The 27500-nt window shown below is 44.6% G+C and overlaps 1 protein-coding gene across 8 annotated transcripts in view; it reads left to right on the top strand.

Moving 5' to 3' along the window:
* The window catches only part of sdt (stardust), a 660846-nt gene that overhangs the window by 467449 nt on the left and 165897 nt on the right, over positions 1 to 27500 (top strand). For all 8 annotated transcript variants that reach the window (XM_070087045.1, XM_070087047.1, XM_070087048.1 and 5 more), the window contains one exon: positions 16139 to 16926. In XM_070087045.1, coding sequence (XP_069943146.1) covers positions 16139 to 16926 — 788 coding nt within the window. The remainder of the gene's footprint in view (positions 1 to 16138; positions 16927 to 27500) is intronic.

Raw genomic sequence — 27500 nt, 5'->3', positions numbered from 1 at the left:
GCTGCTGGCACCATGGGTTGAACCTCTGCTGCTGGCACCATAGGTTGAACCTCTGCTGCTGGCACCATGGGTTGAACCTCTGCTGCTGGCACCATGGGTTGAACCTCTGCTGCTGGCACCATGGGTTGAACCTCTGCTCCTGGCACAATGGGTTGAACCTCTGCTGCTGGCACCATGGGTCGGACCTCTGCTCCTGGCACCATGGGTCGGACCTCTGCTGCTGGCACCATGGGTCGGACCTCTGCTGCTGGCACCATGGGTCGGACCTCTGCTGCTGGCACCATGGGTCGGACCTCTGCTCCTGGCACCATGGGTCGGACCTCTGCTGCTGGCACCATGGATCGGACCTCTGCTGCTGGCACCATGGGTCGGACCTCTGCTGCTGGCACCATGGGTCGAACCTCTGCTGCTGGCACCATGGGTCGGACCTCTGCTGCTGGCACCATGGGTCGGACCTCTGCTGCTGGCACCATGGGTCGGACCTCTGCTGCTGGCACCATGGGTCGGACCTCTGCTGCTGGCACCATGGGTCGGACCTCTGCTGCTGGCACCATGGGTCGGACCTCTGCTCCTGGCACCATGGGTCGAACCTCTGCTCCTGGCACCATGGGTTGAACCTCTGCTCCTGGCACCATGAGTCGAACCTCTGCTCCTGTCACCATGAGTCGAACCTCTGCTCCTGTCACCATGAGTCGAACCTCTGCTCCTGTCACCATGAGTCGAACCTCTGCTCCTGTCACCATGAGTCGAACCTCTGCTCCTGTCACCATGGACTCTCAGAACCTATTAAAACTTTGTATGGAATCCGTTTCCGCCACGTCAACACTCCGTGTTATACTTCGTGAATACTTGCAATTTGCAACTTTGTTTTGGTGTTCCTTGAACTTCGGTGTTCAACTCCAGGTCCTTGTCAAAAAGTCTGTTTCTGTTCTGTCAAGTCTTCCCAGTATCTTGTACGTCGTGATCATGTGTTGCGTTTATCATTCTGAGTTTTTAGGGGGGGAATGCTAAACCCGTAGAGGTCATAGGGCAGTTGGATAGTGGGAAGCATTTATATTCAGGAAAGGGGGAAAGAGTCTGATTCCTGGATCAAGAGCCCCCCCTCAGCAGCATCAAGAACTTGGTAGGTCTTTATACCGACGATACCATTAGAGTACAGCGGACGGAGGATCGAGCCTCCATCAGTCCTTCTGCTCAGTGACCTACACGACTTTGCTGCTACAAAACTGATTTTACAAAATCTTGACAAACATCTGAGTTTTTAATAGCAAACACAGTTTCCCAGGTGAATGTTACAGTGAATGTTGTAATATGTTGCTCAGATATGTTGTGTCGATGTTCCTGGCCATGTTCCTCCTTGACCTGAGGTCCATTGTGTCGTGTCGTACCCTTGTTGGAATGTACGACACATTGTCGTACCCTTGTTGGAATGTACGACACATTGTCGTACCCTTGTTGGAATGTACGACACATTTTCGTCCCCGTGTTGGAATGTGTCGTCCCCTTGTTGGACCGTGTCACCCACCTGTGATGTCTCGCTACTCCTTTTTGAAATTCTCGTCTCTGTCCGTGTTCAAAACATGTTTTTTCTATCTGCGGTAAAAGTTGCGTTCTGTACCACAGTAATAATAAAGTTTTGAGGCAATTTTTTGTTTCCTCCCTCGATCTTATAATATATATATATATATATATATATATATATATATATATATATATATATATATATATATATATATATATTTATATATATATATATATAATGTCGTGCCGAATATGTAAAACTGGTCAGTTAGCAAGAACTCATTTAAAATTAAGTCCTTTCTAAAATTTTCTCTTATACGTTTAAAGATATATTTTTTTCATTAATGTTAATGTAAAAATTTGTTAATTTTGCTCCAAAAGAATCTTAGAAAACTTACCTAACCTTATTATAACAAGATCAATTTATTTTAGCCTAATCCAACTAAATATATTTTAGATTTGTTTACAATAATTTAATACTAAACAAACACAGTGAAATATATTTTTTTTCGTTAGGTTCAAAATGATTTTGGCGAAATTATAGCATACACAAATTTTCACTTATCCTATATGGCAAGATGAGCGTTGCTATTTAAGCCAAGATCGCAAGTTGTGCCTATTCGGCACGACATATATATATTTATATTTCTCCTGGCGATTTTTGTAAAATAATGACACGCTCCATTACTGTAAACTCTGACTGCCGAACCCGTCTTCATAAATTCTGTATGTCTCTCATACGGTTTACTGGATTTACCGTGTTTAGATTAGAATGTCCTCAGAATTAGTCAGTCGTAGCCACAACGGAGAAAAAATCTTCGCCGAGATATTTCCTGGTTGTAACAAAAGGTGCTTCCAGCTTTATCGGAAGCACAAAAGGAGCATAAAGCTCTCCAGGATATTGTAAGAAAATCTAAATATTTCTACACTTAAGGAAAAATCTAAGAACTGCCTGTAAGATTAGATTAATCTCAGGAGGTTCATAACACTGGCCATGAAAAAGAAATGTGTGAAATTCTCAAAGAGCGATGTGAGTCGGTTTTAAGCAGTCCATTAAACGAAAGTGGGGCAGAGAATGTAAAAAAAAAATAGTTACCTCTGAAGGCCAGACAGATCACATAACCGACATAGGTAAAAATCCTGAAGAATTCGAAAAAAACAGGAAATATAAAAAATGTCCACTCGTGCAGCAACTGGACCGGATTCGTGGAATTCTTTGGTTATAAAGAAGTGAAAAATACCATTAGCACGAGCACTCGCTGTTCTTTAGAGGAAGAGGTTAGATATAGGCGAAATCCCAGAGGCCTTCCGGAGTGCGGACATTGCGCCTTTGCATAAATGAGCCAGTAGATGAGCCAGTAAGACTAACATCACACATCATCAAAGTCTTTGAAAAGGTGGTATGACATAAAATTATGGAACAGCATAACCTACACATCCTAAACCAGTAATGTATTTTACAGCCGGAAAGACTTCCTTGCCACAGTTACTAAACTGTTGTGATAGAATTGTGGAAGCGTTGGAAGAAAACCGAAACAGAGATGTGATCTACACGAATTTCACAATGGCATTTGACATGTGACGCTGGAGTGTTTGCACATGGATTAAAGGTGTTAGGTGTGACGGGGAAAGAAGTCAGATGTATTTTAATTTTTGGACAAATACAACGGAGTATGATTCACGAAATCGTAATGACACGATTGCAAACAAACCATACCACGGGCGGGATTGAACTCGCGGTCAGAGAGTCTCAAAACTCCAGACCGTGGCTAACGCGACGGTCTGGAGTTTTGAGACTCTCTAACCGCGGGTTCAATCCCGCCCGTGGTATGGTCTGTGTGGTCTGTTTACAACGGAGTAGTTGACAGTGTAAAATCAAGCATTGGCTAATTAAAAGGCTCAGTACCTAAAGTCACGGTGCTGGAGTACCGGGGTACTGTTGTATGGGGGTACTGTTGTACTGGGATACTGGAGTACAGGGATACCGTTGTACCAGAGTACTGGAGTATAGGGGTACTGTTGTACTGGGGTACCGTGGTACTGGAGTACCAGGGATACCTTAAGGGTTATGACCGAGAAAAAAAGTGGGAACAAAGTTGTCCAAGTGGTGATACTGCATACTTAAAACACTGTAGTGAAAGTCTTTGTATATGAACCAGTATATTTAACTTTGCAGCAATATAGAAATAATGAAACACAAATCAAACACGTCTTCGAGGAAGGTGCAATACCAACAATATTTATTAAGACACTTGCAGGTTATAAAATCTCCAGTGACAGCTCAATTTAAGGCACTGGAAATTGTAAGTCTAGAGGACTTCCGCTGCTCGTAAATTATTGGGAACCCCAAATATCATCTCGAATCTTGTTGACTGGAGCGCAGGCAAGAAATTTACACCATAATACACACTTAGATAGTTGAAAGTGCCCCTCGCAGCAAACTTAAATCACCTGCGAAGTACCGGATTGACTGGTTCTAAATCCACTGTATTAACTTCTTAAGAGGAAATGTAAACATTACAAAATAGCCATAATGACAAGCAGTAGACAGTAAGTGTTATAAGAGATATAGTAACTCGGTGAAGGTAGTGAGTCTAGGGTGTATCAACACGCTCCTTCAGTGATGAGGGTAATTACTGCTTGATGATTTAGGTGAAAGTGTGATGATACCGAGAACCATCACTTTAAAGGTAACTAAACAAGATAGTCATAGCGGTGACAAATAATGGTGGTTGAGAGAAGTGAGGTGTTGGAAAGAGTATTGGTGGCTATCACTGTGTAGCGAGTGAAAGCAACAGCAGCAGAGGTAAAAGTCGGGAGGTAAGGAGGAGTTGTGGTTTCAGTGAGACGAGAGAAAGAGGGCTCTACTTACCACTATAATAATTGCAAGGGTCATCACAGGTGATACTAACATTGTGTTTTGGAATTTCAAGTTTTTTTTTTTTTAGACATGGTTACCCCTAGGTTAACACTGTCCTATTAGTTTTAACACTCGCCTGTCATGGGTTCGAGCCTCACCCATTCTTTGATAAATCTGCAATAGTGTCGTTACGACTCCGTGAGTCATTTTGTTCCCACTACGTAATTATCATGTACCTTAGAATAGCAGCACATCACTGATGTATCCAATTTATTTAAACAAAATAACTGTTCGTTCTCAGTTTCTAGTTTTTAATTGCGTTTTACACTCTTCCGGTTTTTATTTCTTCATTTTTCCTTAGCCGAGTACGTGAAATTGGTCCTCATTCAACATATTGTGTTTACTGTGTCCTCACTGGGTGACACTCCCAGACACATTCCAGTATCGTCTGTGAAGGATGATACAACTCTGTTATTAAGTGATACAACTCTGTTATTAAGTGATACAACTCTGTTAATTAAGTCCTTTAATACGTTAATTAAGAACGTGAGAAGCAGCGAACACTGCGCCTTGTTGGGTCACTCAGCACAGAATATAATGTAGACTTGATCTTCCATTCATTAATTGAATAAAAAATACGTTATCATCCAGTAAAAAAAGCTGAGATACAGAGGTTTTTATTTTGACGTGTATGATTTTACACTTGTATTACTTTTGCACGCATTTTGTGTGCTATGGCGTCATGGCACACTTGTCGAAGACTTTCAGTTGTTTTTACGTAGACGACGTACCTGTCTTCCCATGGTCTTAATCCTAGTTTAAATCTCTGTTGTCCTGGATGATGCATGTACTGTAATTTAATGTGCTAAACAACCATAGTTCTCAACACAGTTTCAGAAGATTATGGCAGTGCGAGACGTTTTTATAATTGATTTACTACGACTTTTTGTTTAGTGGAGTTATACCCGTTATTAAGGAGCTGCCGAACAACGCCTCTCGATACATTACTTAAGTACATATATAGGCGTCTCTGCTTAAGTTCGGTGACACTTCATATATGATGAATGTGTGTTCCACAAGTCTAAGTCTGAGCTAGAATGCAAAGGAAAGTTATCAGTGGATCCAGAGTTCAGTGTGATTTGGGTTTGTATCAGCAGTGTTGGCAGTGTTTGATGTCACAGTCATGACTAAAAAATTATGTGGCTTGTCAGTCTAAATTGTTTACTGGTTCTTAAAAACAGTGAAACTGTATCCCTCAAACTCTAAAAAAAACTGATATACCTTCACTTCATAAAAGTAGCACCGTAGCAATCACAAAAAAAAAAAACTAGGCGAAAATGCTGATATCACATGCAAGAATATTTAACAGAAGATTGTCGAACATGTAGTCGAAACTCTTGCACAGACCAATCAAACAAAATTTTTTTAAGAACAAGTCACTCCTGCTACGCCACTATAACATGGTTTTGAAAGTATTTGAAGACTCGTAATATACAGACAGGTGTGATCCAGGTGTAATAGCACAGAAAATGCTTACGACAGGAAAAACTAGAAAAAGGCTTAAATGAATTGTGAACTTTCTAACAGGGCTCGCATGGTAATAACCAGCAAAGTGAAATCAGAAGCCGTCACAGGAAAAGACACTGTTGCCCAAGGCTTGAGTCTCACTGCTGTTGTTATTCTCGTATCAGTCACACATCGTATTGCTCTGTCATCCTTTGCAGACGATACTAGAATTTAAGAAGCATGAGTAGAGGAGTAGAGGACACAGCAAATTTCAGTGCATGAACCAGGTCTTCCAGTGGGTCACAAAAATCATTATGATGCTCAACAAGAACGAGTTTCAGTTACTACAATATGGAACATATTGAAATTCGAACATTATAACACATTCAAACGAGACAGTAGAGGTAACGGATGATATGCTCAAGGACCACAACAGTGTTACCGTCACCAGTGCAATAAAAATATTAGACTGGATAACAAGAACTTTTAGAATGTTAGATTCCAAGTCAATGATAATTCTCGTCAAAGCAATATTCTTCAGCCATTTTTATTTCCAACGACCCGGTGCAGTAATGTCACACACCCTTGTGACCAATTTCCTGTGTTTACACTAAAAGAAAGTCTGACACAGAATGTGAAACACCATAACAGATAATGTAAAGCTTTTTGTATGCGTCAAGCCATATTGTATTTAAGGAAATACATTCTGTTAACTAAATATACATTATACAAAGATGATTAATCAGTTTGAATTTTCCTGCTCAGTGTGACTGACGGACCTTCCTGTTGCATGTTACTGTAGCACATTCTGGTTCACGTGATGATAGTGCTACAAGTACTCTCTATCCCCTACACTGTCATCTCTTATTTTCTATTTGGTTTTAAACTGTCCGAGCAGAAAATCAAATAGAAAGATACTCATTTTTACTGAGAACCCAATGAAGCCATCTGCCGACCCTGTACTTTGAAGAACACCGTTTTAAAGCACTTTTACTCTCTAAGGTGGAATATTCTTGTATACAAAAAATGTAAAGAAAGAAATGTTGCTTTTAGAGAATGTCAAGGCAGATTTCACTTCCCGTTCCAGTTGAAACTTCTATATTAACGGGTGCACAAACACAGGTGGATTCCTTCACTACTTTTGCTGTGGAATGGCAAAAATAGTACATAGCGAACTCATAAAAGCAAAGCTTATATTTAGGAATCAGTTCCGGCATGTACGAGGAGTGTTGTGACCACTAATGCAGTTAGTGTGTGAGACCCAGTGTGTTTATCTTCATTGTTGAGAGCTAATGCTGAGCGATGGTGACGCCCCCAGTTGAATTATCTCTGGTATCCTCTAAGCTATTTCTAGGTTGATGTCTCTAACTTCGACCGGTACGTTCGTACAATGGAACGTACGTTCCTGGAACGCAGGCGGGAAAGCTACATCATAATGTATACCAGGAAAATGGTGGAGGGACCGGTTACAAATCTTCGCGCTAAAATTACTTCTACGAGAAAAAGAAACTTGCCAGATGGTGCTAAGTATCCAGCATGAAAGCCATGGTGCAGTAAGTACGTACATTGAGACATACTCCAGCTGTCTTCAAGAAGAAACTTTACTGATTCCTTTAGATAGTTGGAGTATGTGCTGCCGGTACACATAACCTAATTAATCATGCCAGCAGCCAGGAGACTTGAGCAGGATTGGGTCTTGGAGGCTGTGACTTCGAAAACAGGTAGATAACTAATCTTGCTTCTAAACTTTAGACCAGAACATTATAGAAGTTTTAAGCTTTGCAAACAGAAGGCCATGTGAAACTCAGAAGTGTAACTTTTCCTGCTTCTCGTCCCTGGGGCGTTAGTCTACCTCCCTGGGCAGACAAGGCAGTGCCATGCTACCCACTACCCAGCTTTACCTTGGAGTGTTGGAGAGACAAACACTTGTGTTCTGATCTTCCAATGGGAAACAAGATGTACTCATTAACCAGACCTGATACTCGGTGGAGTGGACCAGTTTCACAGAGTTTACAGAACTTTACCGTCATCAGTTTACGATGCGTGACACGAGGGAATCAGAGCATACGTAATACTCGTTTACTGAAACAGTGTGTAGAATTTATTCACGTTAATAATCGTTGTTATAAAAAACTACGTCATTAGCATAAATAAGCAGCAAATTTATAACTATACTCGGTTTGTAATACATTCAAGAGTATTCTGGTGCGTGTGTTTACACTCACACACTGCCGCTTGCTGGGTAAAGTATTGCTGGTAGTTATGATTCAAGATCATTTTGTGTTGATCATTGTGTTACACAGCTGTCTCGGGAATTCATATCATACAAGACTGCTGTTATTTGGTAGAATATTTCGGTTGTAGCTCGCTAGACACGAGCTTGCACATCTTTTAGTAATATTAATAGTATCAATTAAAGCATTATACCCAACGTACGAAGGAGATCCACCTTGGAATATGTAGAACCAGTGTGGAACCCCTCACCCTACACAAAGAAACCAGGGGACACAGACGACGGCTAAAGAGGGAAATTATCCAGGTGGATGTCAGGAAGTATTAGATGATGTGTTGGAGATAAACGGTATCGTTTTTTGAAGCAGTTACGACCAGTGTCTCGTCAGGAATCAGTAAATCTGATCGGTGAGAGAAGTGACGAGACCAGGGGTTATAACTCGACCTCTTCGGACATAACTAGCTGAGTACACACGCTCAAGGAGGCGGCACCAGTCAACCAGCTGGACTGCGGCAACACCACCTGGGCTGCGGCAACACCAGCTCACTTTCAGCTGGACCCTGATCCACAAATTTGCATGTGGCCAACGCTGCATTTTTTGAATCTGGTCCTGCGAGAAATGACGCTGCCTGGATGATGTATCCCGGAGAATAAGGAATGTTACACTTGCAGAGTGCTGGAGCGTGATAACCTCAATCACAGGCTGTAAGGTGTGTGTGTGTGTGTGTGTGTGTGTGTGTGTGTGTGTGTGTTCTTATTGTAGATGAGAAAAATGTTGATTTGTCACTATTCGGTTTGATAGTGTTTGTGTTGAATGCTTATGTTCGTTGTTTTTGTTGTGTGTTTATTTTATCTTTGTTTTCTCTGTGAGTTGTGTGTGTTTGTTTCATGACTGTGAGCGCAGACTGAGCTACGTGGTCCAAGTGCGCCGTAAAGGTCACAGCATTTACCACAGATATTCTGTTCCTGACCAACTGGGCTGTACTGTTTACATTGTTAGGTAAGACACATATGCAACAGTTAGGTATCTTTATTATGAAACGTTTCGCCTACGTGTAGGCGAAACGTTTCATAATAAAGATACCTAACTGTTGCATATGTGTCTTACCTAACAACCTGTCGGTATTTTATACCATTTTAATGTTCAACACTGTTTACATGGAGCTGCGAACTGCTACTACCAGTAGGTTAATTGCTGAGGACGTTAGCTAAGATGCCTAGCCAGGAAACCGGGGCGCGGGGGTGATGACCTCCAGAATCGGCTACGGGTAGCCAGCTGTTGCAGTGCATTGCAAACCACTGCTCTCAGTAGTAGTAACCAGTTACCAGTCTCAGTAGTAGTAACCAGTTACCAGTAACCTGTCCGTTGACTCAACGACCAACCGTCTTGAGTCACGGTCTTTCATATTGTGCTGAGCTGACACTATTTAAAAGACCCACTACGGGGTACTGGGCAGCCCGGCTAGTGAGTATTACGAGTGTGAGCAAGGAGATAGGTAACGGCTGCGGGCTCTGTCCACATAACAGTAATTATACGTAAAACCAGCCTACGTGAGTATTTCTACCCTAATCCACGTATCGAACTCCCACATGATAAATGGTGTGCAGCGGTGTGGAGCGTGGATTTACGTTTTTAAGGGTAATTCAAGGCGTTTGAAGACTGTTGTGAGTAGCCGGCAGGGTCAAAGGTGAGTCTCCAGCCAGAACCGCCCTCCCCTCACACCCTCCAGCCACCACTACCCTCACTCACTACCTATTGCCTGCAAGCCTGTTGCAGCCGTTTCAAGCTTCCTGGCTTAGTTCGTGTGCTAATTGCTTCAATCTCCGAGGGGTTGACCCGGATTTTGCAATTAAGCCAGTCAGTAAGCCAGACTGTGGAAGTGAACGCCAGTCAGCCTATCATCCAGCCTGTCTCCTGTCATCCAACTGCTCCTCCGTGCTTTGTGCATCGTTACACGTCTTCCAGTCATCCATTCTCGTGGGGTAAGCCAGCCAGCCAACCCAGCTTCTAACCCAGCTGAGAGAGAGAAGTAAGCCACGCAGTAAGAAGTAAGCCAAGTTCCTCTGAAGTATTGTTTATATCGCTTTGTGCTCCCTGTTGGATGCTAGGAGTGGTTTTTACCATTCCTGTGGCATAGAGTGGGTTTTTCAAGCCACCTTCGTGGGTGAGTGGGGTGCGCGGCAGACCCCCAGCGTCCCCCCCCACCATTCTCTCACACCACCCGGGGTGCGCGGCAGAAGCATCCACCCACCACCACCACCAGCCATCCACTCATCTACCTGTGGTTGTTTGCACCCTTGTACCGGGTCCTAGTACTGTTTTGGCTCACATAATTGGTCAAGAGATTGTAGCTGGTGCCAACGAGATAAAGCCAGTTATGTGAGTTCGCCTAGAACGCACATTTCTTCACGACAACAGTGTGAGTGGAGGAGGAAACCCCCCCCGCCCCGTCACCAGTACTCACCGCCCGCCCACAGGACAACACCTTCTTCCCGTCACCAGTAATCGCCCGTCTACTACTCTCGACTTCAGTGATAATTTCCTTGAGACATTTTTCTTGCATTTAACGACATTTGCGTGTGTGAGACATTTATAGTAAAATTGCTTGTGTACTCTAAACCTTGTGTTTTCAGTGTAAACGCAGTATTCTTTGACTCAGTATTTTTACAATATTTTTCAGTGTTTTCACTTATCTTATAATATTTTTATTCTGTGTTTTTTCTTATGCTACTCCTGTCTCTAGTAAGTATTATTGTGTAGTGTACCAGTCAGTCACCCTGTGTGAAGTGATTCATTTTTTTTTATTGTATTCTTTCAGCATACCAAATTATCCATTTATTTCTATGTGTGTCCTTTTTTTTTTTCGTATGCCAACAGTGTCTCATTCTTTTAATTTTTTCGCAGACTGTGTACCATTATTTTTGCCAGCAAATTTTTGTCGTATCAGTCACAGCAAGATTTTGTTGTATTCCTGCAAAGTAAAAGGTTTATTTGTTGAACCATCCTTACATGTTGTAAGAGATAGTAAGATCCATTTCTACCTGGCCAACACTTCTGGTCACAGTGTTCGCCTTAGAGCAAATACCAATCTTGTTGACCTTGTTCACTATCCTTACCCTGTTCAGGTAGAGGATGAGTTGTCACCTGACCAGTGGGTCGGTGCTATTTCTGCCGGGGAGACCTCATCCACTTCACTGGATCAATCTGTTCCACCAGTTGAGGAGAAAGACTTAGCTCCCACTGACTTCCCAGATGAAGTCAAGCGTTTGTTGACTCTGTTGAACAAACGTCGTAAAGCCATTGCTTTACCAGGTGAGAAGATGGGTATAACGAACTTATTGTCCCATCGTATTCCACTTGAACCTGGTACTAGACCTATCTACATACCTGCGTACAGAATGCCTCATTCACAAGTTGCTGTCGCAGAAGAATTGATCAATCAAATGCTTGATGATGGAGTTATTGCACCTAGCAATTCACCTTGGAATGCACCCTTGATACTAGTACCTAAGAAGGATGGTACTTGGCGTCCAGTAATTGACTTTAGGAAGTTAAACGCAAAAACCATTCCAGATCGCTTTCCACTCCCTGTACTGGGTGATCTTTTACGTAATATCGGAGATAACAAAGTCTTTTCAACCCTAGATTTGTTACAAGGGTTTTGGCAAGTCCCTCTTCACGAGGACAGCCAAGAACTAACTGCATTCTCCACTCCTACAGGTCATTATCACTTCCTCCGTATGGCATTTGGATTACGATCTTCCCCTATCACGTTCTCAAGGCTCATGACTAATATCTTTAGAGGTCTCATAGGTAATGCACTTATGGTGTACTTAGATGACGTAATCGTCATGTCTAAAGACGTGGATACACACTTGAAAAGACTTGATGTAGTACTTGGTAAGCTTGAAGAAGCCAATTTAAAGATCAAACTGTCAAAATGTCAATTTTTCAGATCAGAAATTAAGTTTCTTGGTCACGTAGTCACTCCTAGAGGGGTTACGACTGACCAAAGTAAAGTAACTGCAGTACTAAATTTTCCAACTCCCAAAACTGCTGATGCCGTAAGATCCTTTGTGGGCTTAGCAGGTTTTTATAGATCTTTCATTGCCAATTTTTCTTCCATAGCTGCTCCTCTAACCGAGTTGCTTAAGAAAGATGCTCCTTTTGTTTGGACCTTCCGTCAAGAAAGAGCATTCCAAACTCTAAAAGAAAAGCTAACATCTGCTCCAATTTTGAAATTTCCAGATTTTTCTAAGCCTTTCTATCTGACAACTGATGCTAGTTCAATTGGCATAGGTGCCGTACTAGCTCAGAAGACCGATGGCAAGTACAACGCAGTTGCATTTGCTAGCCGAGTCCTTACGAAGGCTGAACGTAATTATACAGTAACTGAGCAAGAAGCTTTAGCAATAGTATGGTCTTTAAAGCACTTCCGAGACATTATTTATCAGTACTCTGTTCATGTCTTGACAGATCATGCTCCACTGATACCCTTATTCCAGAACAAACAACCTACTGGAAGGTTAGCTAGATGGACCTTGACTATCCAAGAGTTCAATCCCACCTTTGAGCATTTACCTGGCAAGTCAAATGTAGTCGCAGATGCCTTATCGCGACATGTTAGTATAGTAACTGCAGACCCTCCATTTAGTGCTGAAGATGTAAAGAATGCTCAACGAACAGATCCCATGTGGTCTGGTGTGATACGATTCCTGCTCCAGGAAGATCTTATTCTGACTGTGAAGCCACCAGCTCCCATCAGTGACTTTCTCATGAACCAAGAATTACTGTATCGAACAGCCGAGTTGGGTACTCGTAGCAGAAGAGTATACCAGTTAGTAATTCCACAGTCACTAGTGAATGTAGCCTTACAGCTAGTTCACGATGTACCAGGTGTTGCACACCCTGGTATGGATCGTTCAGTAAAACAAGCCAGATTGAAATACTTTTGGCCTCGTATGGCAACTGATATTTCTGAGTATGTTAAGAAATGTAGTGTCTGCATGCAACATAAAGGCAATGCTAATGGTCCTAATCCAATCCAAGTGTATCCGACTACTAGCGAACCTTGGGAAAGAGTTGCGCTAGATTTGTTAACTAATTTCCAATGTTCCCTCCAAGGTAACAAACATCTGTGTGTTATGGTAGACCATTTCACCAGATATTGTGAGTTAGTTCCTATTGCAGATAAGACTGCCGAGACAGTAGCCAAAGCGTTTAAAGAACGCATTATCTGCAGGCATACCACCCCTAAGTCCCTAGTAACAGATAATGGAGGTGAATTCTGTAATGAAATTCTTGAAAATTTGTGTACCTTGTACAAGATCTCTAAGTCCACCATTGTTCCTCATCATCCTGCCAGCAATGGGTTAGCGGAACGAACCAATAAGAAAGTACTTGATGTATTGAGAGCCACTATCAATCCCAATAGTGAAACTTGGGATGAAGTTATACCTGATGTGCAGTGTGCTATAAATTCTGCTTACAATGTTTCTATAGGTGACACTCCACATTATGCATTGTATGGTGTAGATAAACGTTTGCCTTATGAGTTGTTATATTCTAATCCGAAACCAAATTACAACCCTGATGATTTCGTAGCAACTCGTACCAGCTTAGCTCAAAGTGTTTTTAGAAGAATCCGTGAAACACTTCATAAATCAACAGCTGAATTTACAAGAGTCGCAAATACTTGAGTAAAGCCATCCAAAATCAAAGTAGGTTCGAGAGTTATGCTGACTAACTTTAACAAAACGTCTGCAATGCCAAAGCTTGATCAAAAGTTTGTTGGTCCTTATCGCGTAGTTGAACATATCACTGGTAATAAGTATAAGGTTAGAGAGATTAGTACTGGTCAGTATAAAGAATCGCATTTGGATCATATGAAGTTAGTATGTGATGATAATGATGTTCCAACCCAGACTAATGTGACAGACTCTGACAATCCTCCTGATCCTGTACTCTCTTCCTCTGATACTCAGTCAGATGATCAACCTGAATGTCGTTATTCCCTACGTACACGACAGGTATTGAGAAATCCTCAAGTACCATTTGTAACTTCCAATTCAGAATTGCCTCAAATACAGCATGAGTTAGCCAATGCTACAGAGTCTGATCCTCCCAGAGATGACACCCATTCTGCATATGCCAATCTTACCCTAGCAGAGTTGGGGTTAAATGTAAATAACCTGTATAGATGAATAATTACAGTATCAACTTATCAGTATTCAAGAATTTTTTTTTGTGTTCATGTTCTCTCCGCATTCTGAGAGTTAACAGTCTAGATTTGCGTGCACCGAATCTGCCTTTCTGTTAAACACTCTTTCTTTGTATATATTCCTTCCTCAGAATCCGTAGATCACACGAATACAGATCGATCGATCAAAATTTTTGTTTTTATCACTTGTAATCTCAACGTAGAGTTCGTTGTTCATTTGTTGAGTTTTAAGTTGTACTATAGTATACCTTGTATTGCATTACAGTTTCAGTTACGTAAGCTTTCATTCCAATGTTCTACTTATGTATCTATAATGTTTCATGTTGTGTACTTTGACATTGTATAGAATCAGCCCAAGCCGTATACCTGCCATCTCTAGTTTGTATTAGTTGTATGTCGGGACGACATACGTTAGCGTCGCCGAGCTCTCAGTAGTAGTAACCAGTTACCAGTCTCAGTAGTAGTAACCAGTTACCAGTAACCTGTCCGTTGACTCAACGACCAACCGTCTTGAGTCACGGTCTTTCATATTGTGCTGAGCTGACACTATTTAAAAGACCCACTACGGGGTACTGGGCAGCCCGGCTAGTGAGTATTACGAGTGTGAGCAAGGAGATAGGTAACGGCTGCGGGCTCTGTCCACATAACAGTAATTATACGTAAAACCAGCCTACGTGAGTATTTCTACCCTAATCCACGTATCGAACTCCCACATGACACTGCAAGTTTCATAGCAACAGTGTGACATTAGCCCTGTGTTCCGATCATGTCATGGACTCGAAGTTGTGATAATTATAAGTTTTGCGAAGACTAATTATACAGGAAGTAGCCAAGTACTTTGTTGTGTTGAAATCGGGAAAGGAATCAAATTCAGTTGTAGAGGAATAAGACAGGATGCAGTGAATCGTGTAATGATACAGTGAAGTGTATCAACATCCGTGGCCACGAACTACTCAACATCTTACCAGAAGATATCAGAAACACTGAGATAAGTGTTTAATGAAACTGGTCAAGTATCTTCAGGTACTATAACCAGGCTGTGATGGATAATCCTAGAGGGAATGGTCCTAAATCTGCACATAGAAATCACTCTCTACGACAGCAAAAGGCTTGGCAGACTATCCAGTGTACCCTCCTAATAAAAAGCAGGGGTACCATGAATACACTGGAAGAACACCATAAGTGCAAGGGACCCAAGACTATTAATCAGCTTTCCCTCATACATTACGTTACGTTATTTTACATTACGTTGTCTTAGGTTTGAAAAACTATAAATATAACTTAAAGCTGGATAAAAAAAAAAAGCCTATCGCACGAGCAGAAAACGGGCAGTCATTGCGCACCGCTGATGTAATTGTTATATTGCAACTATTGAAGACCATCCCCTCCAGGGAGGTTCCTCGACGCTGGTGAGGGGCTCTTGATCCAAGGAATTGGATCTGTGCTCCAGTTCTCTAAATTGAGCCAGAATACCTTTCATCCCCCCTCCCCCACATGCGCTGTATAATCCTACGGGTTTAGCGCTCCATGATTATAATGAAGACTCCATCAACAGTTCCATGTTGTGTGTGGTTAAGAGGACGAGCTGGGTATAAACACCTAAGTTGCCATGGGGACTGTTTATTAACTAGGTTTTTTATAGATATGTATTCTCGAATTTTGGTAGGATGTGTAAACGTTATAGGTATACTAGGTTCATGGTAATGTGTTCACTCGTTGTGTTGCGCTCTCTCACATAGTCAACCTTCCGCGGCACACTAAAATATGCTTTACTGACTTTGTTTTGTTTACTTTCAGTTGGAGCCTCACAAGAGTGTGGTGAATGTGGGCAGCAGCGGCGGGGGACAGCCCAGCCCTGGCGGCCGCTCTCCCAGTCACTCCGCCACCAAGGAACAGCAGCAACAGCAGCAGCGAGACGACGTCAACGGTGTACTGGAGAACTCTCCCATCTACGTCACCAGCGTCCCCAACCTCACCTCCGACCTCCCGAGGGCCAGGTCACGCTCCAGGTCTTCTACTCCCAACCGAACCTCGCCTAGTCCGCGGCGGCAGCGTTCTGCCCGCAGCTCTAGGGACACCCCGCCCTCGCCCCTCACGCCCAGCCCCCGGCGGGAGGCGCCCACGCTCACCCGCAGCGTCGACAGCCCTAGCGTCGACCGCAGCTCCCGACGATCCAGTAAGAGGCGCAGCTCAGCCAAGCTAACCAACGGCCACGGCGTCGAGGCCGAGGTCGAGGCTAACAAGAGCGGCGACGAACTCGAACTGACCCACGACCTGAACGACACACTCGACGACACCGAGGAGTTAGATCAGGACGACAAGGCGGACGCTCAGTGTGACCGTACAGACAGTGAAGATAAGCTCGACTTGGAGGGCACGTGTCTGAGTGAGAGCGGAGACTCCCTGCCAGGCACGCCTGAGAAGGCCTACGGCATCACACGCTCAGAATCCAAACGCTCGTCCCGCGGGAGCCGGCGAGATCGAGGGTCCCCGAGGGAGGTGCTGCTGGACCACGAGCCGCAGGAGGTTCGGGCCAAGACGCCACTCCACGCCGTCAGCAGCGTTGAGAGCCGCGACAGTACAAGGTATGAAACCTTCACTTCTGACTCTTCTAAATGACCCCTGGTCCTCACAGGAAGGTCTGGTCTAAGACCGGGCAGTGGGAGCGCTGACCCCAGGAACACTCAAGGTAGACTCGAAGAGCTTTCGATCCATGGAATTAAACTTTATCCTCCTTTTCCTTGGATCGAACCTTATTGTCTTGCTCTTCTCGAGGCACTGTGTGATTCCTACGGACTTAACGCTTCTCCATTAATGAAATCTTAAAATTTCATAGAAATATTTCTTTATCTACCTGGAGATCTTCTATCAAGGTGTCCTACTTCACATGCAAGTCTTCATCCATTATTTGTTCCCTTTGACCTGGTTCCTAGACGAGGTAGCGTGAGGGAGACGAGGTAGCGTGAGGGAGATTAGAAGGTGAAATTAGGGAGTGTTGCTATACCCCTCAGGGTAAAACTCACCCACGACGGGTCTCTTCCGTTGATTGTTGTTACACTCTTGTGTTGCACTCTTAAGGTAGCTTATTACTCTTCCATGTGGCCTCTTATCTCTTGCCTACAGGACTCCTTATATCTCTCCCTCAGGTTCCCTAATCTCCCTAATCTCTTTCACATAGGGCCACTTATCACCTTTCCACAGGGCCCCTTATTCCCCCTCCCACATAACATACCCCTCTGCACAAGGCCACTTATCCCCTCTCCCACAGGGGCACCTTATTCTCCTCCCACAGGGCCCCTTATCTCCCTCCCATTCTTCCTGTCCCTCCTACATGTCTACTTATTTCCCTCCTTGAGGGTATTCCTTTTCCTCATTTCCCTTCCCACATGGCACCTTGTCCTTTTCCACCCCCCCCCTTACCTTATATTATCCCTTTATTGTTCTCTTTCCATTATCCCATCTCTCTGCACATTAACCCCTCCCCCTCCCCCTCACAACCTTTCCATCTCAGTTATCTCTTCCTGGTGTTGTTGGTGTTACGTCTATCGCACCCTCGGGTTCCCTCCACCAAGCAATCGGTCCCAGGATCAGCGACTTGGTCGACTAATGTAATGAGCAGAGCGGATTGGATCTCCTCTTTGAGTTACGACTCCTTGTAAGTGGAACCTGGGAATTGGTCTGGCTCTTTGACTCTTTAATCAGTGACATACGGCGTCCCCGTGGGAGCAGTAGCTTGGCAGTGTGATAGTGCCTCGCTGAGAGTGCCTCGTTTGCTTGGTCTCGTCTCCTGGGATTAACTGGATGACTTTCCCCGGTTCTCAGTGGCTGGGAAATGCAGTCGTGCCGACGAGGTTGTATTAGAGGTTAACATTTTGGCGATTGGGAGTGGTGTTACGAAGACTTCGAAGGTTGCTGAAGACGGTGTGCCAGTTGTCTGAGAATATCATCAGTGGCTTGGCATCTCTTGTTTTAGAGGTTCTAGTTATCCAGCCTATCAATTTCCTTGCATATGTGATAGGAACAATGTGATCCTTAAACCTGTGGTCTCACTGCCACTCTCATCACCCACATCACCACCGCAAACATTACTTTTTCACTTCATTGAGTAGTTAGAGCTTGTTTTGTACTCTCTTTTTTTTTCATTTTTTTTGTTTAAATATTTCCATAGTAAACTAACTGAAATTTGTTCTCAATGAGCATCATATTAAAAAACAAAAAGGCACATAGGAGAGAGAAGCTTACGATGATGTTTGAGGCTGCCAGGGGCTAGTGCCCCGGTTGACGCCATGTTTTATTCTGGCATTGCTTACACTGCTTTTACCTTTCCCAGTTTGTGAGAGAGAGAAATGTGACCTAGATGTAGCAGCATGTCTACACTGCCCACAATCTCAGTGAAAGGTTGCATCACCCTCAATTTTCGTAATGTTATGCAGGTCGTGTTTCTTGGCGTGAGCTGCGGCGGGTGCATAAGAAGAAAAGGAGGACTGGGAAAAAAAGAGAGAGAATCATGTAGAGGAGGTGCAAGAGAAGGAAGAACAGGAAGAAAAACAGTAGCAGTGTTTGGAAAAGGCAGACAACAGAAGGCCCTAAGATTCATATCGAGACTGTATCCATATTCGCCGAAGTATAAAAAAATCTGACCTCTGTTTAGTAACACTTTATGCTGTTGTTAGTGACCAAAAAAACTGTATCATGTCTGTCAGCTGATGCAATGTTGATAGTTGTGCGCATCTTTACTCTTTTATTTGTGTTAAATTTGACAACTTCATGTTTATCACATCCAGAGTAAGAATATATTTGAAGGTTGCCAAGGATGTGTTGCTTTTGTTGAAGAGCCGAGTCGTAATGTTACGAAGGAAGGGATGATGGATATACCAGCAGCGAGTGAAACACCAGCTTATAGCAGGCTTGAGAGGGTACAAACATATAACACAAAAACTTTTATTCTGGGCGACATTTCGCTCACGATTAAGCTTTATTAGCAACTTGATAAAGCTTTAACCTGAGCGAAACTTTGTTTTCGTTGAAAGCTTTGCATTGCTTGCCTTTATACTCGTCCCAGTCACCTAGGTTGGGAGTTTGTGTACGGAGAATTAAGAAGAAATTAGTCAAAGTGTATTTGAAAGAACGAGAAAAAGATGGAACGACAATTATATTGAAACAGGAATATTGTTAAATAAGGTGTCAGTGTTTTAATTCCAGAATTACATGTTTTAGAATAAGAGTGGGATGCGAGAGGTGAGAAATGACCAGAATGTGAGTGAGAGGAGTGTAGAAGAGAGAGATTCTGGAGGAAAGGCGGGCGGTGTTAAGTGAAAGTATAGTGGCTAATGAGGCAAGCAAGAAAATTCTTTTGGGTGACTTTACTGGGTTCTGTTTCTCTTAGATCTCATGATTACTACGAATGTCTAGACTCTCGACACCTCAGTCCATTGCTTTAATGTTTTGTGCTTTTCTTTTACCATTCTACCTCTCACAACATTGATCACACCTTCGTAGTTCCCTAATATCTGGTTTAGATTCTATTCCTCTCTCTCTCTCTCTCTCTCTCTCTCTCTCTCTCTCTCTCTCTCTCTCTGATTCACGTTCGCTGGGTGTTCAGAAAGTAGTGCCGTGAGTACTAGCGACTGGCGAGTTTACCTAGTTGATATCTTCAGTAATGTCTTGTCAGAAATGTGCGGACCTTGCATATCAAATGCTCCTCTAAACCGCAGCCTCCCCACCCCATCCTCCAGAATACTGGCGCAGCCCTTCTCACCTCCAGGACTCGAGTCCATCTAACCTGTTTCCCTGCATCCCTTCTTAGACCTGTTTGCTTAAAAACCAGGCTAAGTCGTCAGCTGCGCCTACAAAAGTCGACTACAACAACTGCTGCAACCATTACTTTTGTTTTTATTATAAGACTTGTTTTACGAAGCGAGGTTATGTGTGAGGACTTGGGGTGAAGGAACTTCGTAAGTGTGAAAGTTTTCGTTTCAAACTGGAGATGAAGCGGAGGATCCTGTGAGTGAGTTAGTGTTGGAAGCCGCCATGAATCAAGGTCTCGCCTCTGGCATCATAATGTCCTGTGAAGATTCACTGCCTTTACACCAGCCATGGAAGGAAACACCAGAGGAAAAGAGAGAGAAAAAGGTGAAAGGGAAGATAGAGGTAGGAAAAGAAGAGGATAATCCGAGGAGATGGAAGAAGCTGTAAAAGACGAATGGGAAGAATTTAAAATAGAACCTATAAGGGTAAAATAAAAATGAATTCTAAGGCAGTTAGGAGGTAAAAATATGAATTAATTTCACCGTGGTTAAAAACTTGCAAGATAATTATGTAACCGATGAGAAAATTCAGCACAGATATAGTAAACAAAAAACTGAAGTGTAAACAGTGATTTTCAAGCGACTTAGATACCTGGGGTCTTCATGGAGGGTGTTGCTGGGGGTCACCGCCCCCGCGGCCTGGTCCATGACCAGGCTTTCGGTGTATCAGGGCCTCATCATCCAGGCTGTTACTGCTCGCCTCACGCAGTCCAGTGTGCGTGCAGCCAGCAGGAACTGCTCAGTAACTGATTGTAGGAACTTATCCAGTTCCCTCTTGAAGACAGCTAGGAATCTACTGGTTTTCCCATAATGTATGATGGGAGGTTATTGAAAAGTCTTGGGGCCCCTGACACTTGTGCTTTCTGTGTACTCGTGGCACCCCCTACTCTTCACTGGGGGTGTTTCACCGTTTGCCGGGCCGCCGCCTTTCCTAGGGAGTGATTTCTGTGTTCATATTTGGGACCAGTCCCTTTAGGATTTTCCAGGTGTAGGTTATGACATTTTTCTAACCTGCATTCCAAGGAGCACAGATCAAGGGACTTCAAACGTTCCTAGTAATTAGGGTGCTTGGCTGATCTTGTACACGCAGTGAAGGTTCTCCGTAAATTCTCCTGTTCTGTAGTTTCTCCTGCCTTGAAAGGAACTTTTAGTGTACAACAATATTCCGGCCTGTAGAGAACAAGTGTCTTAAAGATGATCATCATAGGCTTGGTATCCCTTGTTTTAAAGGCTCTCATTATCCATCTTATTTCATCGCAGCTGTCTGCCACATTTTATGATGTCTGCCACACGACGCACATGAACACTAGAATGTGCTCACATTTTAATGTTCATATTTCAAGGCGGATATAAACAGTAACACTGGGCTTCTAGTAAAGTTGTGTGAACACGGGGAGAAGTGTTCTCACAGGTGCTTCACTAGGGAGGGGAGAGCGTGCTCCTTGACGGTTTCCCAAGTGGATACCAGGTTGTGGTTGCAGGTATTACCTTAGCGTATGAGACCAGTACACACACACAGGACAGCTAACGTCATCTATAAGTCGCGTACTTGGCCGTCTTGTGCCTGGTATCGTTATTCCCTTTGCACCCACGAGCCTAGGGTGTGGCGGGTATGTGCAGTGTGTGGGGGGGTGGGGAATGTGTGGTTGGTGGGGGAGGGGGCAGTTATGGCTGTCGGTAACGGAGTTATAGTTGCATGGAACCATGCTGTATTCACACACCAAATATGTCACCGCCACCACCACCACATACACGCTCTCTCGACGACATTAAAGTATCTAGGAGATTTGAACCTCGACACCTGCTACTTGAACCTCGACACCTCCTACTGTGGTCCTTCTAACTTGAGGTTATTTTTCCACTTGCAAAAAAAAAAAATCTGTTTTTGTGTTAGGTAGTACCATTCAGAGAGGACCGATGAGCCTCGTTATGAACCTGAGTCAGTAAAATTACTTCCCTACCTTAACCTCATGGCGAGTTTCATACAATTGTTGTTGGCTGTCCTGACCTACGATTTTCTCTTGTCTATTTGCTTGTAGATAAATGGTTCAGAGAACCGACATGTTGATAAATTAGACACATGTGCAACTCTTGGTTATCTTTATTGAGGAAACGTTTCGCCACACAGTGGCTTCATCAGTCCATACAAAGGAGAATCTTGAAGAACAGGAGGAGAATGAGGTAATCAGTCCCTCAACCTTGAGTCGATGTGGTCAGTCCATCAATCTTGATGGACTGAACACATCGACTCAAGGTTGAGGGACTGATTACCTCATTCTCCTCCTGTTCTTCAAGTTTCTCCTTTGTATGGACTGATGAAGCCACTGTGTGGCGAAACGTTTCCTCAATAAAGATAACCAAGAGTTGCACATGTGTCTAATTTATCATCTATTTGCTTGTCTAACTCCTCCTTTCTGTTTACCTGTTGTATTTACCGAGTGTTTGTCGACTCAGAAAAAGTTCTCTCTTTTGTTGTCTGACATTATCTTTGTGTCGTATTTGTAGGCCGGTGGAATATTGTAATGTGTTGATGTTTTGTCTGTCAGTCCTTTATCGGTCGAGATTTTCTGATTACTGGACCAGCACTGGCCTTGGCGGAACTTACAGCACACTCCTTTAATGTTACCTAGCTGATTGTGTAAATGATATTTACCTAATTCAGTAGCTGTGTGTGTGTGTTGGGGGGAGGGTATTAGTGCTTCTCAACTCATCCTAATTGATTTATTTTACAGTTATTAATATTATCTGTACAACATATTTAAGGTCAATGGTTTATTCTCGGTTAAAGTTAATTGTTGAAATTGAAATTACTGATAACACCCTGTAGAACAGACGAGTGAACTAGAACTGAAGAAGTCACAAGTAAGAACCCACTCTGCTGCCTCACAGAACTCATAATTCCCCCTCCATTGACACGCAGTTCACATCCTAAATTTAGCCTTTCGTCATATTTTTGCTTTTCATGTGGTTGATAAGAGCGAGGATGAGTCAGTAACAGCACGAGCAGCAGCAGTAACAGCAGCGGTAGTAGCAGTAACAGTAACAGTAGCAGTAACAGCAGCAGTAGCAGTAGTCAACGTAGACGACCTGTCTATTACTGAGGTTTACAGAGTAAACAGTTCTAGCAGCGGTAATGAGGTAGAGGGAGGTGCTGCTGAGTGATGGTGACTCCATCACTTGAAGGCCACCACCTCCTTCACTCCCCCCTTCCCTCACCCTAAACCTTTTCCTCACTCCATCACAACAGTGTTAGGATCCGAAGGCGCCGGCGAGTGTAATCCTCCGAAGGCAAATTCAGTACAATAACTTCAAGAGTAGATATGATAAAAGCCAAGAGTCCAGACATCAAAGTTGATCAGTCAAGTAGGCGGGGCCAGGAGCTTGAGTCTCGACCCCTGCAGACACAACTCATTGTGTACATGTTGATTGGCTAGCAGGTTCACTTTGACACGTTTTCAGTAACAGAATTTTTTCTAATTATCGCCGGAGGGTTAAGCTAAGACAACCCAAGAAAGCTTGGCAATGTGGCTTATTTTCGTCAAGTTCTTCGGTTGTTTCCCCTAAATACCTATTTAAGTACCTGTTTCTCGGGGTGCTTATTTACTGTTAAGTGAACTAGAGGTAATATGAGTTGCCCACCACCGCATGATGAACCCACCAGACCCATCATTGTATGACATCGAACCCACCTGCTAACGGTTGCTTCCCCTCCCTGACAACCCCTAGCACAGTGTTCTGTTTAATGGCTGATCAGCCAGACTGTTGGCAAAGCAGAGAGGGCTGGACTTATGGGTTATGGAAATACCTCTCTCGGATCGTGACTCGACCTAAGTACATCGCTTCTTCCCACATTGATTAAAACTTAATGTATAAGGAGGAGCCTGGACGCAGGTGTCATCCCACAGTCACTGATAACCACTGATCTTGTCCCACTTTCACAGAAGATGCAGTAAACAATTAACAATAGTCCAGTAGCGCTAAATTCACACATCAAAATCTTTGAATGGTCTTGAGAAACGAGACTTCCAATCACATGGAATTACAACAGCTGCACAATCCATGGCACCATGAATTTAGGACAGGTTATTCCTGACTTTCAGTTACTAGATCGTTACGATGCAGTCTTGGATTATCTGGAAGACGAGCTTAATGCTAATGTAGTGTTTGGTGATTGTGCGACAGCGTTCGACATGTGCGACCATAGTGTGAATACCCACAAAATACATGCAAAGGGGATAACTGGAGAAGTGGGCAGATAGATATTTACCTACTTAACATAGTAGTAAATAGAGTGGAGTCGGAGGCTATGCTTTAAGGCACCGTACTGTCCCCACTTCTGCTTGTCATCTTTATGTCCATCAGTGGTAAGGATATAAATCGTAGCATAACATCCTTTGTTGGTGACATCAAAATCTAAGAGTGGCGTCAGCCGAAGACAGCGAAACTTCAAGGGGATATAAAGACTTCCAGCTGGCCTCAGACAACAGTATGATGGAGGACAAGTTTCTGTTGTTCCGCTGTGGAAGAATGGAGGACATAAAGACTGCAATGAAATACAAGACAAACTCGTATCATTCAACAGAGCGACAGTCTGCCAAGTGTTCATAGGTAGTAACTTCGATGTGCAGGTTTGTGACCAATTTCTCCAGTATCTTCCAGGTGTAGATTGTGCATGTTTTTCGCCTACGTTTTAAAGAGCACAGGTCTAGGTATTTCAGATCTCGCTTTCAAGGATCACATCAGTGTTGTCATTGCTGCTACCAGGAAAATGATAAGCTGAATAACTAGAACCTTCAGGATAAGAGATGCTAAGCGACTGATGATACTCTGAAGTTACTTGTTCTCTCGAGGTTAGAATACTACTGTATGGTGACGGCCCCCTTCAAAACAGACGATACTCCTGAACTGGAAAACGTACAGATGATAACCTTCACTGCTTGTACACAGTCATCTGAACTACTTTGAATTAATGAATTCATTGCAACCGTATTCCTTGGAACGTAGGCGAGAGATCTACACAAAAATTTACACCTGCAAAATCCTGGAGGGACTGTCTCTAACCTAAACAATGAAATCACTCTGTATGGCAAGAAGAAACTTAGCAGACGGTGCAAAATACCTCCACTAAAAAGCAGGGCGCAACGAATACGCGGAGAAAGAACTCGGCGAGTGTCAGAGGTCCCAGACTTTTTAACGCCCTCTAGCTGCCTTCAAGAGGAGACCTAGTTAGTTCCTCAAATCACTTCTTGACCAACCATGCTGTGGTTCATGCATTAGACTGCGTGCGGACAGCAGTAACATCCTGGTTAGTCGGGCCTTGCTCCACCAGGGTAAGCATGATCTGGGACCAGGCCACGGGGGGGGAGGGACATTGACCCCCTGGAAGCATCCCTCATGTAAACTCAGACACACCTGAGGTCCACTGACGACCTGTTATCATAATACCAGGTATGTACAAGGTAATGATCTTCCCGCCACGATCTCCTTCACTTCTTCAACTTAGTAACAAAGTTAAAATTTAAAGAGAATATGAAATTTTGTTTAATTAAAGTGAGGTAGCGCGCACACAGGTAGCGCGCACACAGGTAGCGCGCACACAGGTAGCGCGCGCACAGGTAGCACACACACAGGTAGCGCGCACACAGGTAGCGCGCACACAGGTAGCGCGCACACAGGTAGCACACACACAGGTAGCGCGCACACAGGTAGCGCGCACACAGGTAGCACACACACAGGTAGCGCGCACACAGGTAGCGCGCACACAGGTAGCACACACACAGGTAGCACACACACAGGTAGCGCGCACACAGGTAGCGCGCACACAGGTAGCGCGCACACAGGTAGCGCGCACACAGGTAGCGCGCACACAGGTAGCGCGCACACAGGTAGCACACACACAGGTAGCGCGCACACAGGTAGCGCGCACACAGGTAGCGCACACACAGGTAGCGCGCACACAGGTAGCGCGCACACAGGTAGCGCACACACAGGTAGCGCACACACAGGTAGCGCGCACACAGGTAGCGCGCACACAGGTAGCGCGCACACAGGTAGCGCGCACACAGGTAGCGCGCACACAGGTAGCACACACACAGGTAGCGCGCACACAGGTAGCACACACACAGGTAGCGCGCACACAGGTAGCACACACAGGTAGCACACACACAGGTAGCGCGCACACAGGTAGCGCGCACACAGGGAGCGTGCACACAGGGAGCACGCACACAGGGAGCGCACACACAGGAAGTAAACACACAGGGAGTGCGCACACAGGGAGCACGCACACAGGGAGCGCACACACAGGGAGCGCACACACAGGTAGCGCACACACAGGAAGTAAACACACAGGGAGCGCTCACACAGGTAGCGCACACACAGGAAGTAAACACACAGGGAGCTCGCACACAGGTAGCACACACACAGGTAGCGCGCACACAGGTAGCGCACACACAGGAAGTAAACACACAGGGAGCGCGCACACAGGTAGCGCGCACACAGGAAGTAAACACACAGGGAGCGCGCACACAGGTAGCGCGCACACAGGAAGTAAACACACAGGGAGCGCGCACACAGGGAGCGCGCACACAGGAAGTAAACACACAGGTAGCGCGCACACAGGTAGCACACACACAGGTAGCGTGCACACAGGTAGCACACACAGGTAGCACGCACACAGGGAGTGCACACACAGGTAGCACACACACAGGAAGTAAACACACAGGGAGCGCGCACACAGGTAGCGCACACACAGGAAGTAAACACACAGGGAGCTCGCACACAGGTAGCACACACACAGGTAGTGCGCACACAGGTAGCGCACACACAGGTAGCACACACACAGGTAGCACACACACAGGTAGCGCGCACACAGGTAGCGCGCACACAGGTAGCGCACACACAGGTAGCGCGCACACAGGTAGCACACACAGGTAGCACGCACACAGGTAGCACACACACAGGTAGCGCACACACAGGAAGTAAACACACAGGGAGCTCGCACACAGGGAGCTCGCACACAGGTAGCACACACACAGGTAGCGCGCACACAGGTAGTGCGCACACAGGTAGCGTGCACACAGGTAGCACGCACACAGGTAGCACGCACACAGGTAGCACACACACAGGTAGCGCGCACACAGGTAGCGCACACACAGGGAGTGCACACACAGGTAGCGCGCACACAGGTAGCACACACACAGGTAGCACACACACAGGTAGCACACACAGGTAGCGCGCACACAGGTAGCGCGCACACAGGTAGCGCGCACACAGGTAGCGCGCACACAGGTAGCGCGCACACAGGTAGCACGCACACAGGTAGCACACACACAGGTAGCGCGCACACAGGTAGC

This window comes from Cherax quadricarinatus, chromosome 20, assembly GCF_038502225.1.
Source record: "Cherax quadricarinatus isolate ZL_2023a chromosome 20, ASM3850222v1, whole genome shotgun sequence".
Lineage (NCBI taxonomy): Eukaryota > Metazoa > Arthropoda > Malacostraca > Decapoda > Parastacidae > Cherax > Cherax quadricarinatus.
This window is presented reverse-complemented; position numbering and strand designations above follow the sequence as displayed.